Here is an 18,477-nt window from a genome sequence, read left to right as displayed (position 1 = left end):
AGCGTGAGACCAGAGTGAGTGGGCAGAGGCCATACTTTAGGGTTCAAAGTGGAGCGGGAGGGACCCCCTTGTTTTGGAGGAATGTCGAGGAGGAGGCCTGATGGTTAGCTGAAGATGGTGTAATTAAGGGGTGTGATTGTGAGAACCTTCCCATCTCTGGGCCCTGCAAGGGTCACAGATAAAAGAGCAACCCTCAGCCTCCACCACTAACACGTGAGAGAAAAAGCATGTAAGCTTATGCATCCTCATACAGGACACAATCAGCAGAGCAGACGACACCCTACACAAGAACCCAGCCTTCCAGTCTGAGGTGGATGGTGCCTGCAGGTTAAAGGTTTGGTTCACTCTGAATTTACTGGGCAAAAGAGCCACATAATGTTTCTGAGTAGCAACATAAATTAGACAGCCCCGGGGAGGCTCCTACTAATCATGTGGGCCTGTGCGTCGCCCCGTTGGTGTGGTTGTTGTAATTTCGCCCTGCCTGATGTGTTATTTGCAGAGAGCTTGATGACACATTGCCGTTGCCTTTCTTTGCAAGCGCGGCACAGGGTGTCATGTGCAGCACCAGGGTGTGGCGTGGGAGGATAAGTGCGCTGTTGGTTTTGCTGACTAAAGGATTCAGCATTTATTTAGCTGTGCAATAGAAAATCTTGTCGTCCCCGTCCCACCTTCCACTCCAAAAATAAAAACAAAAAACGCACTGCCACCCTTTCATATTGTAGCCAAAGCATCCACACAGAGTCGTCCGCTTTTGTGATCAAGAGCCACTATTCGCCGTTTAATGAAAACCCGAGTTCCGAATGATCTTTAGCTATGGAAACGCACGCGGATCGGAAGCGTGTGAAGTGATACGACAGCATATTAAGGACTCAGAGGTTCAGAGCTCCGGCGGGATGTGTTCTTCCTGTTTCAGCACGAGCATTAGTTGAAAACATGTGCGCTCATGTGCTGGATGTCAGTTCATCCTGTTGAAAGAGGTCAGCGTGACATAATTCCTCACCGGCTCTGCTGCTGCGTTTTCACACTGTTTGCTCGCTCACTGCGCAACAAGAACACGAAGGTGAAAACACATTGATGTCAGGGAAAACAAGTCCTATGATATAGACTAGAGCTCCGTAGAGAAATGAATCACAAAGCATTATCGACTTTTTCTTTTTTTTGTGGGAGAGACAGTATAATTCCTTCAAGGCCTCCCCCTTTCCCCAAAACCCCTTAGCTCTCGATCAGCTCCAGATGAGAGGCTTGCTGATGACTCTCCCTCTTTCTTTGCTTCTCCCTCCAGGGTGCAGGATAGAGAACTGCGAGTCCTGCTTCAGTAAAGACTTCTGCACCAAGTGCAAATCGGGTTTTTACCTACACAAAGGGCGCTGCTTTGATAAGTGCCCCGAGGGCTTTGCCCCGCTGGAAGATACCATGGAGTGTGGAGGTATGTGAAGCGAAACAAATATGTAGAAAAAAATGGAAATGCCTCCTTCTCTTTTACACCTTTCTTTATCTGTAAACAGTATTCTATAACTTCTCAGTGTGAGTTGCTTATTAAAGAAAAAACAATGGGACCACACACAAAGAAGTTATGGCATCCAAGTAAAAGCTCCTTCAGCTTGCATTAATCTTGACCCCGGGGTATCTGTGTTGACCCCTGATAGCGCTGTGGTTTCACGGCACATCACTTTTTTCTGTCTTTCTCTGCAGAGGGCTGCGAGGTGGGTCAGTGGAGCGAATGGGGAGCCTGCACCAGGAGAAACAAAACCTGTGGCTTTAAGTGGGGTCTGGAGACCCGAACGCGGCACATTGTAAAGAAACCACCCAAGGACACAATACCCTGTCCCACCATCGCCGAGTCCAGGATGTGCAAAATGGCCAAGCGGCACTGCAGGAACGGTGAGGAAGTTACACAGCCATGTGTTGCTTTTTGTGTATGAGAAAGGCTTTCTGTCAGTCAGTCCCGATTTTATCCACACTCACTTTAAGGTTTGCTCTACTCGGGCCAATATTAAAGAAAACAGTGCACTTATCCCAAAGGAGAATTCTTCCCATCCTGTCAGAGTTCCACCTGTCTCATGTAACTCCTGTACCTGTGTTTTCAGAATCTGTTTTTTTTTTGAGGTGTGCCGTCACATTTCCTTGCGTGAAATATCACAGTTTTTCCATGGCGGCCATAAGATAGCCTGCTCTTTTTCTTGGGTATATTTCCTCGCCCCTCTCTTCCATCTCCTCAGTGGAACTCTTCAAAGTACAAACTGCAGGTTTCCTCAATGGCCGTCTCTGTTTCCTCCCGTCAACTTGAGAGATATTTGCGGTGCGTGCTGCATGCATGTCAGGCCATTAAATGAGAAGTCAAATCTGGAAATTCTCAGTGTGCAAATAGAGCTAAAGGAAACATTTTTTTTTCAAAAAGTAAACCATTTTCTCTTAGATGGTCCAAACACACCATTTGGGGTGACGGCCTCAGTTAGTAGTGCTTTTAAAATAAATGTCTTTTCCCTTAATGTGCTTTTACGTCTCTCATAAACTTTGGATTAGAATAGGCCAAGTGTAAATATTTAATTCACCAAATAAGGAAGCAATTACAGTGGCAGATATCATTCAGCCTGTCAAAACAGTGTTTAACAGAAAGAGGAAAATATTCTAACCTTGAGGATTTTTCTCCATTTTTGGCCTAGACCGTTGAATGGGAGGGTCATTTAGCAAAGTGGTGAAAGAGTAAATAAACTTGAAATAAACCCTGATAGTTTCTCATATTTCAGCAGTACCGAGGCAGTTGCTGCTGTCTGGGTTGGAAACTGTGATTCCATGGCACATTTAGTTCCTAAAGCACTCTGCTGTTTGTCAGGGAAATTCTTCCCAACCCCCACGCACCTCTTCATGACTTTGCCATGCCTGCTTGACCTTTTCCAAGAAATTTTATGACCTCCTTTAATTAAAATGTGGCATTTTTGTACATGGTTACTGTCGTCAGTTATCTCAAGCATGAAGTCAGTGATGGAGAGTTGTTAATTATGAACAGAGTGCGTAGCAGAAGCTTTTTTCCCCCCTTTGGATTCTTTAAAAACTCGACACCAGACTTGCCCATGTCCATCTTAGTTAACGCTACTGCTCCCTGATGATCCAGTCTTTGTAAACCTCTCAGTACAGTTCCCTTTCCAGTGACTTGAGTTACATCTCTAGTGGTTACAAAACGTGTGTTAAAGTGTCACTGTGTGTGCATCTTGGGGCTCTCTGGGCTTGTGAAGTGCTGCGGTGGCCCGTTAAATAAAGGCAAATTTCAGACTTAGGCATGTGTTGTTAATTCCTCACTGCTTGTGAAAAATCCCTTCTTGGCAAAGGCCGGTGAAATGCAACACTCTACAATTCAAATAAATACAATGTGAAAATGGAAGCTGCTGAAGTAAATGGGAGGAGAAGCAGTGCACACATCTAGAACTGTTGCCTGGGAGCTCAGCCGACAGACGCCGGCAAATAATCACGTCTGTGAGTGAAATCCAAGCAGCGACATCCGGGACTGAAAAAGAAGGCGGAAACTGCAGTTTTTTAAGTGTCCACTTGAGGGGGGCTCCAAATACAGCTCAGTCCACATAGCTTCCCATGTTAAAATAGCTAACATTACAGGCGTAAAAAGAGAATTTTTACTGCCAAACATCTTCGGACTGTTTCAGCTAACGCTTTTAAACTGCATCAGTGCTTAAAGTTAAGGGCACGGCCACATTCACCAGTGCTGGCAGAGGATGCTTGAAATTGATTCAATCACTGAACTTGGACCTTTAGAGAGTTTATGGTGCCTGTTCTTCTTGGCCTGATTTTAATGCAATTATCTGAGAAAATACATTGCTCAGAAAATGATACTCGATCATCAAAGTGTAACAAAAAGTCTGTTAATGATCATTGATATAAATCTGTACAGTAAAGAAGCATAAAGAATTTTGAAATCATTTCACCTTGCTTGAATACAGATGGTGACAACAGTCCATTGTTCTCTCCATTCTTCAGACTAATTTTCTTAAGTTCTTCTTTTTGTTGGCATCCTTATCACTACTGGTGGTGTGAGACAATACCTCCAGTACATTCAGTTAGCACAGGTAGTCCAGCTCCTTCAGGACAACACATTGTATATGTGCTGCTGCAAGAAGATTTGCTGTCTTTCAGCAGTCTCTAAATTTTGGAGGATGCAGAAAGAAAGCTGCACAGGGCATCGACCAAAAACAGGACCAGTATCTGTTCTCTTGTTCTCAAGTGGAGGGCTGCCAGAGCCCAACAAAATGACTTCCAGTGTGTCCTGGGCTACTCATGTACAGGGGGGCGTGATGTCCTTCAGTGGGACCTGTGCTGTCAGTTTAGCACCATGTAGCTCAATTGGCATTCACCAAAGAATACCAGAATTGGTCACAGGTCCCACTAAAGGATGTCGGACCGTCATGGAGTCTGTCCCTGACAGTTTAGTCAGAAACATGCACATGATAAACCTTGCAATGCAGTAATCAATGTTTTATTTATACGTAAAGCACATAGACATCAGCACAGGATTGTATAACTGCACATTGTAAAGATGCTATGGATTAAATGGAGACAGAAAATAATAGGAAGCATGTATCTATATGCTATTTATGGATGCATTTCAACACAGCCACGTATTTAAATTACACTGGACGTCACAGACAGATCCCTGTCTCCCAGCTCAGGCAGGGCACAAACAGACGCTACACGAGCGATCTTCGTTCCCTTTCTGTGTCTGCAGAGATTTAATCCCACTGTACAATGTGCACAAGAGGAAAAAGTAAAGCCCAGATAAAGTGAAGAGGTGAGTTTTCACATTGAACATGACGCACCGTCTGATGTCTTCAGTGCGTGTTGCCGATCAGTGTAAACACCGTATATCACTCGCACTGCTGGGATCCATTTGGGCCAGTGTTTGCTAGGAAAGCAGGATCCTGATTACGCAAGTTTGTGGCGCACGGACAGACAAAACATGCGGTGAAGGGTTCTGTTAAAGAAAACGCTATTGCAGCATTACAACTGTACTGCATACATGACAACACATAGAATGAGTAGACAGATAATTAGTGTATATTTTCAGCATCCGGAGCCACGTTGTTTAGCCAGGAACATTTTGGTTGTCGTTCACGTAGTTCTCCAAACTTACAAGAAATAACAGTGAAATCCTGTCATTTCCAGGTGGGAATGACGGAAAAAAGTTGCAAAAATAACCTACATTTGGACCACCATGGCAACGCATTGTACCTTTGAGATGGTAAAATGCTCTTATAGCCCCTGGATCCCTGGAGCATTGCTCTGACCAGGCTAGAAACAATAAAGAGACATTATTAATAGCAGCTCTGACACTATCAGCACTGGCTTCCTCCCATTCCCTGACTTGTGTGTTGATGGGAATAGAGGATAGGTGATGTCTTTAAGGAATTCCCTACAGAGATTTCCCAGCAGCCCCCTGTCATCAGATTCACTGGTTTACAAGCAGATGTGTGCGATGAGTTTGATGCCCATTTGAAGTTCATTTTCCTTCTGCCTATCAAACCATCTTTGGAGTTGCCTCAGCTTTCTCTCTTTCCCCAGTCATGTTACTGTAATCTTTGAACAATGGCCGCTTCGGCGATGGCAGTGACATTAAATGTTGTGTAAACAACATAAAGTATTAAAGCCTTCAAAACTCTTATCCCCGATTTGGCATTTAAGAGGGAGCAAAATCCAACACAAATGGCCCATTGTAATTCGGGCTCATGTCCAACCGTTTCTGCAAATCAGCTCTCAGAGCTGTATTTCCATAGGTGTTTATTAGGTTTCTAGGTAAAGGTAGATATTTGCGGCCAAGGCCAAAGTTAAGCGAACAAGCACAAAAAATTTACAATATGAAATTATGAAATAGTAAAAATTTACAGCTTTGCAAATATTTGGAAGTGATAACCAAAAGACATTTAGGATCTGGCTTTTTAGAACAATGTGCTTCAGTGTACAGTTACGCTTCTACGACTGCTACTCTGAGCCCGTGAAGACTCGCAGGCACATCGCTGACCTCATGGAAAGAAAAAGAGAGAAACAGAAAGAGGCAGAGAGAGGAAGACTAAGAGAGAAGGAGCATATAATGATTATCTTTGGCCATTGGATTATGTACCTGCACTTGGGAGAGCTGCAGGCCTTAGTGAGAGTATTGATCTCTCGTATGTGTAACCAGAGAAACCCTTTCTGCTGTAGGGCTCAGCTGAGGCCAAGCCCTCCATCCCATCAGTCATTTAAGTGCTTGGATCCAGCCACCACTAATACTGCCTGTCATAACTTAACTGTGCAGTTTATGTTTATACTGTAACTGTGATAACTACTTCTTCTGCTCCTGCTGCTCAGTCCATTCCCAATGCCATCAATTTGAACCTTGAGGGTTTTTTTTTTTTTTTAATACATTCTGAGGCAGGGGTGTAGAAGAGGATAAACCCACTTAGAATCAGTGTATCACCTCATCACTCCTCTGCAGTGTGACATCTCTAGGCCTTTGAGGTCCTTTGTCTCCATTTAAGCCATTGGACGTGACAGAGCAGTGGCACACTACCAACAGTCTGGTGTACGAGACTAAAAGGAACGCAGATCCGCCCTGGATAGACCAGACTCCAGGAAGATTTGGTTGACTGGTGGGATTTTATGCCAGGTTCTGTCTGAACCCAGTCTGGTTCTGCGGTGAATCCACAGTACTGCGGACCCCCCTAGTCCTCACCGTCTGCGAACCATCTGCTCGAAAGTCTCTGCTCCTGTAAAATGATGCACAGAGGGATGGTGATTGCCTTAAATCCAATCTGGAGGAAGCTCAGCTCAGCCTGCTTTGTCTGTGGCAAACACCGCTCGCGACCCCAAACAATTCTGGATTCTGCCAGCGCTCGCATTTAAGCGAGCAGTTTATATGTATGCCTATGAGCGTGTGAGACACAATTTTGGTGTTTATACTCACCGAGCCAAGGGGTTTAAGCTCTGGCGAAAGATGCCACTCACTTCTGAGTATTTGAGTTACGCACTCAGCATGATCACATCTGAGTCTGGCCTGTGTTTGGCTTGGAAACCCGACATCCAAACACATTTCTGTGTGTGTTTTTGTCGGATGTACCCTTCGACTATGAGGCCAGTTTTTTTTTTCCTGTTTTTTTTTTTTTTGCTTCTAAAACAGATGCACACTTTCAACTTGAGCCTAATTGATGGAGCGTGGTCTTCTCGGCTCAGCAGAAAAGCTCACAGCGCAGTGGGTCCAAGCCAAACAACGACAGAGCTCTGCTCGAGACACCGCTCTAAACTCTACCCAAAGCTCTCGACAGTAAAGGTTTGCACTCCTCTCCCTTTGTGTACTTATCTCATTATTCCAATTAATGTTCGCCGGGTGTGCGCTACAGGAAGTCAGTGGAGCTGGTGCACAGATGACAAGTTTCGCTCTGATTTCTACCGCACTACAATGGCAGGTGGTGATTAATGGCGATCTCTGGCCCGGGTAACATCACGGACAATCTGGATCAGTTCTTCCCGCCAGCGGGAGTGGAGTGAGGAGCGCTTTCCCAGGACAGAAGGAGAGCCCTAATTGGCAGCCACCCTGTCATAGTGATTATTTGTGCCTCTCAGTGCAGCCTGTTGTGACTGATGGAGCCACGGCTTAATCTACATTTAATAAGGCTGCTCCATAGGGGCTGACACAGTAGCTGGTGAGGGGGCCTCAGGAGCACTCTGCCTCCTTTGGAAAGCATTGATGGTTTGGCTGCGGTCACATGGGCTTGAGTTGGTGTCTGACTGTGATGACGCCCACCTGCCACCACCACCCACTGCACAAACACTCATCAATCATTGATTTAATTAAATTCTTACCAAATCTGGGGCAGACGAAAGACGAGAAGAAAAAAAAAGCGAATTAATTTAAACATGACAAATTCCATGTGTTGCACACATTGCTGTGGCTCTGTAAAACTGAGGTGAGCGTGTTTTGGAAGTTTTGCGCTGTGCTGGAGTGAATAAGAGCGTGGGTGAAGAGGACAGACACATCAACCTGTCACTGCCTTGGCCAGGTCTCCGGCATCTCAGTGCCAATGGCAGTTACGGTCACCACCACGGTCACACGCACAAATTAACACTTCATCTATCACGTGTGCGCATTTGTGCCATGATTTTCTCCCCATCTCTCCGCTTGTGTTTCATATCTCCCTAAAATTGATTGTCTAGGCTCTTGTCTGGACAGACCATCAACACGTGCTTTATGCCGATGGTCTCAAACCGAACCTTTGGGTTTGTTTTTCTGGCCTCTCGTGGTGGTGTTAAATCTTCCACTGCAGGAGAAAGTCATTACCGGTAGTCTTCTTAGAGACTTCTCTTCCCTGGGTACATTCCTTATAGGGCATGTGGGGGTGATGCTGGAACCCTGCGGGGAAACAGGGGTGTCTCTGATTAACTTCCCACTAAGTGTCCCTGCTCTTTGACCAAAATAAATATGGCTGCTGTCATTTTGTCTGCAACTGTCTTCAGAGAGCAATATTTGAAACACCCATGATCCTGCTGGCTTTTATATGGAGAATCCATCGTCATACCACAGGCATGAACCATAAACATGTGGAGGCCTTTCAAAGACCGGGGGGATGGAGGGAGGGGAGGGCGTTGGAAGAGGAGGGGTCAGTGGCACTCACTGGGGCTCCGTGCTCCACATTATTGTCATCTGGTCTTTTCCAAGCAGGAAGAAAGAGGAGGGGTGTGAGGGTTTTTTGTTGTTTTTTTTCACACTCTTTGGCCCAGTTAAGTTGTGGTTTTGCTGAACTGCCTTTTGTAGACTCGTGTACGCACATTAGATACAGACGTCCTCTTATTTGTTTGACTGGGCTTATTGAAATGTGCATTACTGCTGTCCTTATTCCCATTGATGCGAGCTAGCTGATGGCGACAGCCAAAAGTTGATGCTTGCGCTCACCCGTGACTGCAGACAGCATTTCACTGCAATCACACTGTTTTCAGAGAGGAACTCTGTCGGGGACGAGGGGACGCTGCGTCGGTTGCGCGGCTTCCGTTGTCGTCTTCTGGCTGAGGAAATGAGGCATATGGGCCGACATCAACAACCCCATCAAAAACAGACGTACACAAACAAACAAAGTGGCAGCAAACTGGTGGGGGGAGAGAAGGAGGTGGTAGAAGAGGGGGAGGAGGGGAAATGTTCTACAGTAGTGGAATGTTTTCATGTTCTCATGCCCCCCCGTTGTGCAGTGTATGGGCTGATATTACCCATGAAACGGTCATGACCATAAAACGACCAACGACCCCTTGATTGGTGCCGTTACACCCTGTGATTTTTTTTTTTATTATTATTTTTTTAACTGCAGACAAGACAGTCTTTACAAGGATAGATGGAAACAGCTTCTGATTTGATCTTTGAAGTTGTGATGGATCATATATGTAGCACTCCTTGGCCTTTTGTAAAATATGTGACTATATGGAACCTGTTTGCCCTCTAAAAAAATGTTTATTGAAGTTCATTGCTATGTATTTGGAGGTTACTATGGTTTTAGAGGCTTTTCCAGCATGAAATTATAGGAGTATAAGAGTCAACTCTGTTATTTATTGTAATTTCTTAAAGCTGAAACAAGGCAAAATGTAAAGCCATCATTTCTTCTCCAGTCTGAAAATATGAAGCACCCATAGCTTGAAGCAGGCCCGTGTTGGGGTTTGTCACCTCATATTTAAATAACCCGAACTGGTCAAACAGTGATCTGTCTGATCGCGCCCCATCCCTGCAACGCCTCTCTGTCTGCCAGACCTCCAGTCCGCCGCTGCTGCCAGCTCTCCTGTGGGGCCCACGAACGCTTTCATCTCCACATCCACAACACGCCAGACAGATGAGGATGCGTATGCACACGTGCGCACACCCGTTTACACCGCCCGAGTGTGAGAAACGTGTAATAGACACCGATAAACAGTAAAACAGACCTCACAGGCAGAACAAGTCACCGCATTATCTACTCTTTCCCTCGTCCCTCTTTCCATTCTCTTTTCCTGTCTCGCACTCGAATGACACGCTAGTGCTCGTGTATCACATATCACAGTGCGGGAATAAAGTGCATGCCACGGAGGAGGACGTGTTCGCGTGGCGCACATTGTTTTGAAGCGGCACTCTGTGGTCCTCACTCTCTAAGCGGTCTGGCTTGAGGAGAATAGAAGGCAGGCGAGGAGCCGAACGGGACAGCCTGAAAACATCTGGTCCACAGTTGCACTGGCTCAGCCTCCAAGAACCCCTCTCCACTCAGCTCCACTCCACACCACTCAACTCCTCTCCTCCTCTTTCCATCGCCTTCACTTTATTTCTCCATTGCTGCCGAGTGTCTGTATAGAGCCATCACAGCGTTTAATTACAGCTAGTGATTCAGAGAGAGAGGCTGTGGCTTCTGACCCACTCATGTCCATGAACGTGGACCCAGCGCAGAGACATGTAGACACAACAAAGAACAAGTATAGACCTGCTGGCCGTTGGCTGCGTGTATGTCTGGGGTGTTTTTCTATGTGTCTGTGTGAACTAAGTGACAAATACAGGGGGTGCAGACTAAAAGCACAGCCATTACGGTGGTAAGTAGAGGCCAAGCCCAGCGTACCAGCATTGAAGAACACTGCACTCTCATCAGCACACAACTAAAAGCAAAATGCCAGGGTAATGTCACAGGTTAACAATGTCAGCTTAAATGAGTGAATGCAGGATGTTAGTGACCCTGACATGCTCAGACTAAGAACAAAAAACACAAGCACAAAGTAGCTTCCACGAGCCAATCTGAAGTTATTAGCTTCTTACATGCTTTTAGTTTGGAGCGAGTGGCAGGTAGGGTATTTAACTTGATTGATTTTTAGCCACTTGTCCAGGACAGATCTAGCTGTAAGCTAATATAAGCTAATACTGACTAAGTAGTGTCTTATTAAAGTTGAAATGCTAGCATGTTATCAAGCTTTTGCCTATTTTTTTTCCATCCCAGCAGACACTGAGCCTTGTTGCCATGCATTTTGGTTCAGGTTTTTGACTACTTGATGAGTCTAGTTTTGAAAAAGAAATAGGTCAAGCATCTGATTCTGTTAAAGCTTACTTCTTCACTATGTCCAATAGTTTTACAGCCTGGACTCACCAGTATTTCTTTATTGTTAGACAATTGCAGGTGGCATAAGTGCACCAGACCATGAATTTTCAAAGGCAAATAGCAATTCATGCAATGTTACCATGGTTTGTTATTTTGTAAGCAATATATTAGAGGACAAGAATAATATAATGCAGCATCTTTGTATTTCTTTGGGTGGATGACACGTTCCTCTTGATTTAGGGTTTCAGCACTTTGATGTAAACAAAGTGCAATAATCCTTCTGTAACTACTTTTTGACGGTGTTCCTGAGGGGTCAAATTCACTGCAATTTAAGAAAACACCAGCAAAGAGAGAAATTCTACAAAAGCTCACAAAACACAACAGAAGTTGAATAAAACACAAACATAGAAAAAATAATGCAAAAGCAAAAAATAAATAAATCACAAAATAAAAGTTTTTTGGAAGAAACAATACTGTGACGGAACAGCTCCAAAAGTGAGTAAACGGCTAATAGCAAACATTTATCTGATACTTCGGCAGCTGGTCCGTCACATTATTGTGTCCCCAGAAACACTTCCATTGTGTTTTGTGAGAGTTTGGGTTTTTTTCTACTTCTGTTGTGTTTTTGCTGTTGCAGAGGTTTTTTTTATTTTTTATTGTTACAGTTACAGTTAGTTTGACCATGCAAGGGCACCGAACATTGCACTTATAAAGTAACACGCACAATTTGGATCTAAATGCTGCTATGATCATTAAGTAGAATTCATGGTTCACAGTCTACTGGAAGTTTTTGTTCTTGAGTTAGAGTATGTAGTATATCCGGTCTGCTGTCATTGGTCTGTGAGCCATCCACGGAGAAGACCGACATTGCAACAGATGAAAGCTGAACTGAAAATGAATACACAACGTACTTTTCGTGCTTTATTTTTTTGATCTTTGAAGTTTTTTCCGTGGTTTTCCTATTTGCACGGAACTCCTCTGTGGCTCCCTTCCATGTTTCGGCCCACTTTTCAACTAATCAGCATTTGGCACATGCGTACGACATCCGCGTCCAGCGACGTGCAGTTGTGATTTTGGAGTACTGCACGCGAGCACGTCTGCGGTGGGTGAAAACCCCCTCTCCGCTTGCTGCCCAAAAGGAAACGGACGCAGACGGACGCATTTGCAGGACCATAAATTACACTTTAAGGTTATTTAAGGTCTTCTCCAGTGTGTCAAAACAGCAATCCTACTGCTTGGATTTCATTTTAAGGGCAAGCAGGGTGGGTGTTGAATGACAATTATGTCTGTGTGACTGAAAAACGTCTTCCTAATCAGTGCTATGCCGTTGGTCAGACGATGGCATGCGCCAAATTTCTTCCCCTCAGATGACTTAGGACATTAAACTAGCACTCCGTGTTGACAGTTTGACCCCAGAGTCCAAAATCGAAAATAAAGATGAACGTGTTTTCTGGTTGTACTCCTGATCTGATTCACCGCCTCCGGGCTTGGACATTTCAGATTATTCCACTGAAAACTGCTGTGTGGTCTCTGGGTCATAGCCAGTGACCCAGATCTCATCATCGGTGATGATCCTTGACATGAAAGTTGGGCCAATTTGACACGTTATTTGAGGTTTGTTCTCAGCTCAAGTTTGAGGTCTAAGGATGGTGAATTTGCTAATGCATACATGCAGATGGTCAGAATGGGACTATCAGTCAGCAATCCAAGTGCAATAGAAGAGCTGGAAAGCTCACAGAGACAATCCTGGTGAGAATAACGGGCAAATTTACATTTTTGATTGCACATAATACATTTTCAGTCCTCTTAGTCTGCTTGTCTGTCACTGAAATTACACAACAGAAATGATCTGACTGAATTTCTTGAAACTTGGAGAAGTTACAGAAGAGCAAATGGTGCTTATCCAGACCTCTTTTAGACTGTGTTAGCACACTGGCTTTAGTGGCGCAAAGGGCATTTTCTCAGAGTTTGAATATTCTGTCATGTTAAAAATGGTCCGTTTAGTGCACAGAATATGATAGCGCTCCAAAGAAAATGTCAAGAAATGACTGAATGGGCCATTCAACGAAAGTCAACCTATTCCAGGTACCATATCAAATCCCCTCAAATGTAAATGCTCCTTCTCACTGGGTGGCAAGGTTCAGGACCATGATCCCAGCAGGCCTTGAGACAGTTCTTTCAGATTAGAGAGCGCTTAAGTCTTTCTTTGATTCGATTCCTTTCTCTTGCCCCTGCTGCATCTATGACAGATGCTGGAGTACACAACTCTCTCTCCCTGGTGAGGTGAGACCATGAAACGACCGTTGAAATTGCACTGTAATCACGCACAGCTAAAAACAACAAGAAAATGTCTGCCATATGCCTAAAAGCCCTCTGTTTGTGTTCTTGTGAATTTAAGGGGGATTATTGACAAGGGAGTGAGTGGTGCCTGGATAGAGGAGCTGAGCCGGCAGTGACTCTTATTGCTCGTGTCTGTGATCGGATCTGTCAGAGCCACTCAGCTGTCTGTCTGTCTGGTGTTTGACAAGTGTTTGATGCAGCACAGGCCTTAGAGAGGATCAAGCCCTTCCTGAATTGGCTTTACCTCTCTCCCTGTGCAACAGGAGCTCAGCGAACATCAAACGCATCTCCCCCCTTCCTTCCTTTGTGAACTAATGAACTATTTTTATCAAAAAATATGTGCCGTCTGTGGGATCACCAGAGGAGATTGAACAACAGCACCCTTTGAGAGTTAGGTGAACAATCAAGGAAAACAAAAAAGTGGCTGCCAGCCTTGATTCTCTCATCACTGGCCATTGCACAGGGATTGCACCATGATCCTGATGGCCCCTGTCTATGTTTTTGTGCCTAAGCCCATCTGACTTAGTTTGGCTCCCCGCTTGTTAGGGTCTGGTCCTCTTTTGGGACAGTTGTGCTCCATGTCCAAACATGTGAGGGATTTCCTCCTGAAGTTTCCCAGTAGAGAGAAGGGGTGGGGGATGAAAAGGCTTGTGCAGAATTGAGATGTAAAAAGGGAGTCTTGCTGAACAATTTCTTTCTATATCCTTCCCCATTCCCTTACAGACCTAGAGAGACAGGAGGATGTATTGATTAGAGGAGCATGTGCACTCAAACACATTGGAAAACACTCAATGACACAGCTGACCATAGATGATTAGCTGGCTTGTTAAAAAGGTGATTGTAAGCCAAATTCAATAGCAGACGATACACTTAGAAATAAAGAAAAGAGTCAATAAATACTGTAAGCACAGTAAGCACAAATACAAGATCAGACATTCCTTAAATTACTGTTTATTTTTATGATGGAAGCAATGCTGTTTAGCGTACGCTAGTTAGCTGGTTATGCTATCGATTTCATGTTTAAGCCTAGAAACACTTGGGATGAATGCTACTTGGCAAACAGGGATACAGAAAGCCCTCTCCACTCTTAATACACCTTATTGTGTGCCCCCTCGTGCGTATGCTAACACCCATTTTATTCCTGTCTATAAAGGAGGCTGGGGAACTGTTACGCAGAGAGATTCTTGCTCAGGCCTTCCAGGCTCACAGGAGGTGGCTGATCCAGGTAAATCCCCCAGCCAGGATGCTTCATTGGGGGTTGACCCCCTGCGTTACATGAGCCCCAGACTCTCAACAAATCCTGGAGATGCAGATTCCCCTCCTCAGACAAATAATAAATGCTCCAAATACTTATATCACCTCCATAGTTTGATCTCCTTTTCTTGCCCAGATCCGTTTAGAGGTGCCCATTTAATTCTGCTGACATGCCTGTTTATGCACAGAGAGGAAGATTGCTGAGGTTCTTTGGAGTGAGTGGTTTTTTTATTGCTTTTGCCTGTGGATCGCAAGTCTGATTAACTGTATCAAGGACAAGGTGGATGGTGTACAAGTGCATGAAACCGAACCGTCAAATAAGATCAAGAGCTACAGCAGCAAGCAGCAGTACATCACTGTAAAGACACAGAAATGTAAACGGCAGTTATATTACACAAGCTTCTGAGAATCTTGTTATCGAGTGTCCAGTAGAATAAATGAATCCATGCTCGATCATGTGTTTGCTGAAAAAGCTTAATTTCATCAGTTCGATGCAAAGCACTTATCGGAAACTAAGATGGATGACTATGATAACTCTGCAGCACATTTCCTGCTTTATATCACCGCATGTGGAAATTATAAGACGGATCAAAGACTCTATAGAGATCTCATCTTAATATAGAAGGCATGGAAATTAAACTGGAGTGCTGTAGCTCTTCCTATCTTTGAGTAAAGACAAACAGAGTTGACATCTGTAATAGCTTACTGTCTAGAATAATGAATTTGCTACTGTACTGTAGATCCCAGCAAGTTCCCCGATCTTTGGATCCATGTTTATATTTTACACTGCTGAACACTGTAGCTCGCTTTAGCTCACTCCCCCATGCGCACAACAAATTCAAAAGCAAATAGACCACGCCAGTGGCAAAGCCTTCAGGAACATTGGTGCAGGGGCCTCCCTTTGATAACTGCTGTGCTTTATATTTTTGTCATCAGAAATGAAACACAACATTAAGCCATTCATTAAAGTCAACTAGAGCTAATTATCCATCATTTACCCAAGAGCCCACGGGCCAGCGCAGCCCCCGTATACTTAGGCCCAGATGTGTCGATGAGTCAGTCGGTAGATAGCAGACCGCAGAGGGGGCTGCTCATTTCTCTCTGGGCCCTGCGGTTTCCAGGGGCATCAGACTCAGCAGGCTGGTCTTAATGCCTGTTCACAGACTGGCTGCTGACGTTACCCTCATGACACCATGAGCCGTGTAAAGCTACCGCAATACAGCAAGGCTCCATTTACCAGAAAGAAAAAGAAAAAAAAATCAATGATGATCAGTTATACAGCCCTAATTCAAACAGAAAAATGAAGAGTGAGTATCGTACCTCTCTAGCAGGCACATCTTCCGAGTTGAGAGGAGGCTGATTCGCATTAGCGGCATGCCTATGTTCAGACAGCCTCTCATTGCTGCAGGGGGCGACAGCGTGCGTACGATCCCTGCTCCCAAGTTGTTACATTTTGGCAACCCCAAGTGGAAGTGGGAAAACCGTAACAGTTTGCAGGATGTCACAGACCAGAAACCAGATTACGTCATGTAATTTAACCCCTGAGACCTAATTTCTCCTTTTCTGTGTCTGGTACGCTCACCAAACGATTAGAAATAATGACTGAACCGCTTTACCACTGAGGATGAGGAAATCTATCCCTGTATCACTGTGTTCGGTTGTCTACTGACGAGGCATCTGCTCAGTGCAGTTTAGAGGAAGCATTTATAGTTTGAGGTTAAGTGTTTGTGCGGTGTATATGACCTGTTGTCCAGTGACGGGATGCTAATTGAGGCAAAGAACCGAGGTGTAGTTTTCAATATCAGCTTTAGACAATTAGCTCTTAAAGGGACTGGTAAGGAACCATCTTGCTCCTGCGTGGGGCTCTTTTCTTCAATCAAGAGTGTTTGTGATACAGTATTAAAGTGAAAGAACATCCTGCTCTTTTAGTGGTTCACTTTAACCTCTTTTGAACTGATGTTCTATCTGTCAACACAACCTGCCAAAATCATGTCTGTTCTTAAGCCCAGTAGCCAGATGAGAAAATAGCATTCTTCTCAAGGTTGTAGATTATACATTTGTTCCACCGTTTTTTTTTTGGTTTTTTTTGGTGTGCTCGGTCGTGCAACATTGGGAAACCTTTGTATAAAACCATGGATACATCAGTCAACAGCTCCTGTTGTGGTATTTGGCATCTTTAGCTGACTAGTTAACAGAGCAAACAAAACATCGATCAAATTGATGCATTTCAAAATAATCCTCTTGTATTTAATAAATCCCTGCTACACACTCAGCATGATGAATACACGATGAACACAAATATACACACATTACATTTTGACATAATAGACAGTAATGGTGGTGGTGGCTCATGCCTCTGAGATACAGTAGCTGCTGATTTTCTGTAATAAAAACACCTTCAGCTTTAAACAGGCTACTTCACCCATCCTCTCTTTCTACAAATGAATAAAGATGTGTAGTTTTGAAGGCTTTGCAGTTGTTTGTAAATGGGCCACATAATGTAAAAAATCTAATTCAATTTGTTTATGAATTGGTAAACTAATGTAATTAGCCTCCATCGTAAACAATAGTTAGAAAAGTCATACTTTACTATGATTAGCTAAACATCTTTTAAGATAAATTTCATATGGGCATATACTGTACGCTGGCTCCTATTATATTCATTGGCATGTTATTTCTCTGTCCTGAGTAGTTACCTTAGCTCTAGGATTATCATGTTATGTTGTGCCAGTAAACTGTATCTCAGAAACGTGGGAAATGATACGTGCTCCAATTTTCCAACTTTCAAATCTGGCCTAAGGAATCGATCCACTGTGTGCTTTCTTGTACAGCAGGAAGAACTAATTCCTGACTTTCCAACATTTTGGAATGTTTTAAGTGAGTAAATGTGAAGAAAGATCTCTGGAAGGCAAGATTTGACTTTGGAGTTTCTTTGGAAGATAGTCTAATTTAAGCATCTGTCAAGGTCTCTTGTTAATAACTTGTTTGTGAGTGCTCGAGCCAGCAGCAGTGGTAACCCGGGGGAACAGTTAGTGTATTGGGCAAAGTTGAGCATGACTTTGAACCCTGAGTAGACTGATGGAGGAGAACTTCATTGCTTCTGTAGCCGACCTGTGCAGGTTGCGGCTGCATCTTGCTGGTGTTATCGTTCATCTCCCAAGGGGGAAAAACAAAACTGTCTGTGCTGACCATCGGGCGCATTAATCACCGTGTCAGTCATGCATATTTTGCCAGGACTTCTCTGCTTAGAGACGCTAATCTCCGAGTCCGGTTTTCGCTTTAACTTACTGTCAGTGAAATAAGGCATCAAAGAGCAGAGCAGAGAGCTAACCTGCTTTTTAAAATCTCTGCGCTTATCCTCTGCCGTGGTCATAGATGAGAAAATAATGAGCGACCTAATCCCAACATTAGCTTTTTAAATCGGAATGCGTATGTTTTAAATCATTCTCTGCCAGCAGCGTGGTGATAGTAAGCAGAGCATGGGGTGAAAGGGAAGGAGGACGGAACGAAAGTGAATGAAAGAGTGTGATCCAGAATAACCTTGTTAGGGCTAAGTGACGCTGTGCAGAGGGCCTTTTGTCAGTTGGCTGGCAAGATGAGCATCTTGTAAATGATTGTCCTCTCTGTCAAGGGGCTGATTTCTTTTTTCCTACTATCTGACTTCTGTGTCTCTGCCACAGTACTTCAAATACTGGAGCTTTTTCTCCTTTCGCATCTGTATCTGTTACAAACTGTGGCCTCTTTTTATACATAATTTCATCCTGTAGCACGCTCTCCTTGTTTTCCAATGTCAAATCACCCTTCTGCAGCGTTTCCC

At 44.2% G+C, this 18,477-nt stretch overlaps 1 protein-coding gene across 4 annotated transcripts in view; it reads left to right on the top strand.

Moving 5' to 3' along the window:
• Positions 1 to 18,477, top strand: part of rspo2 (R-spondin 2) — a 59,336-nt gene that overhangs the window by 33,229 nt on the left and 7,630 nt on the right. For all 4 annotated transcript variants that reach the window (XM_026185332.2, XM_026185330.2, XM_026185331.2 and 1 more), the window contains exons 4-5: positions 1,283 to 1,426; positions 1,693 to 1,881. In XM_026185332.2, coding sequence (XP_026041117.1) covers positions 1,283 to 1,426; positions 1,693 to 1,881 — 333 coding nt within the window. The remainder of the gene's footprint in view (positions 1 to 1,282; positions 1,427 to 1,692; positions 1,882 to 18,477) is intronic.

Source organism: Astatotilapia calliptera, chromosome 11 (genome assembly GCF_964374335.1).
Source record: "Astatotilapia calliptera chromosome 11, fAstCal68.1, whole genome shotgun sequence".
NCBI classification, from domain to species: Eukaryota; Metazoa; Chordata; class Actinopteri; order Cichliformes; family Cichlidae; genus Astatotilapia; species Astatotilapia calliptera.
Note: the sequence above shows the minus strand (reverse complement) of the source record. Positions and strands in the feature narration are given on the sequence as shown.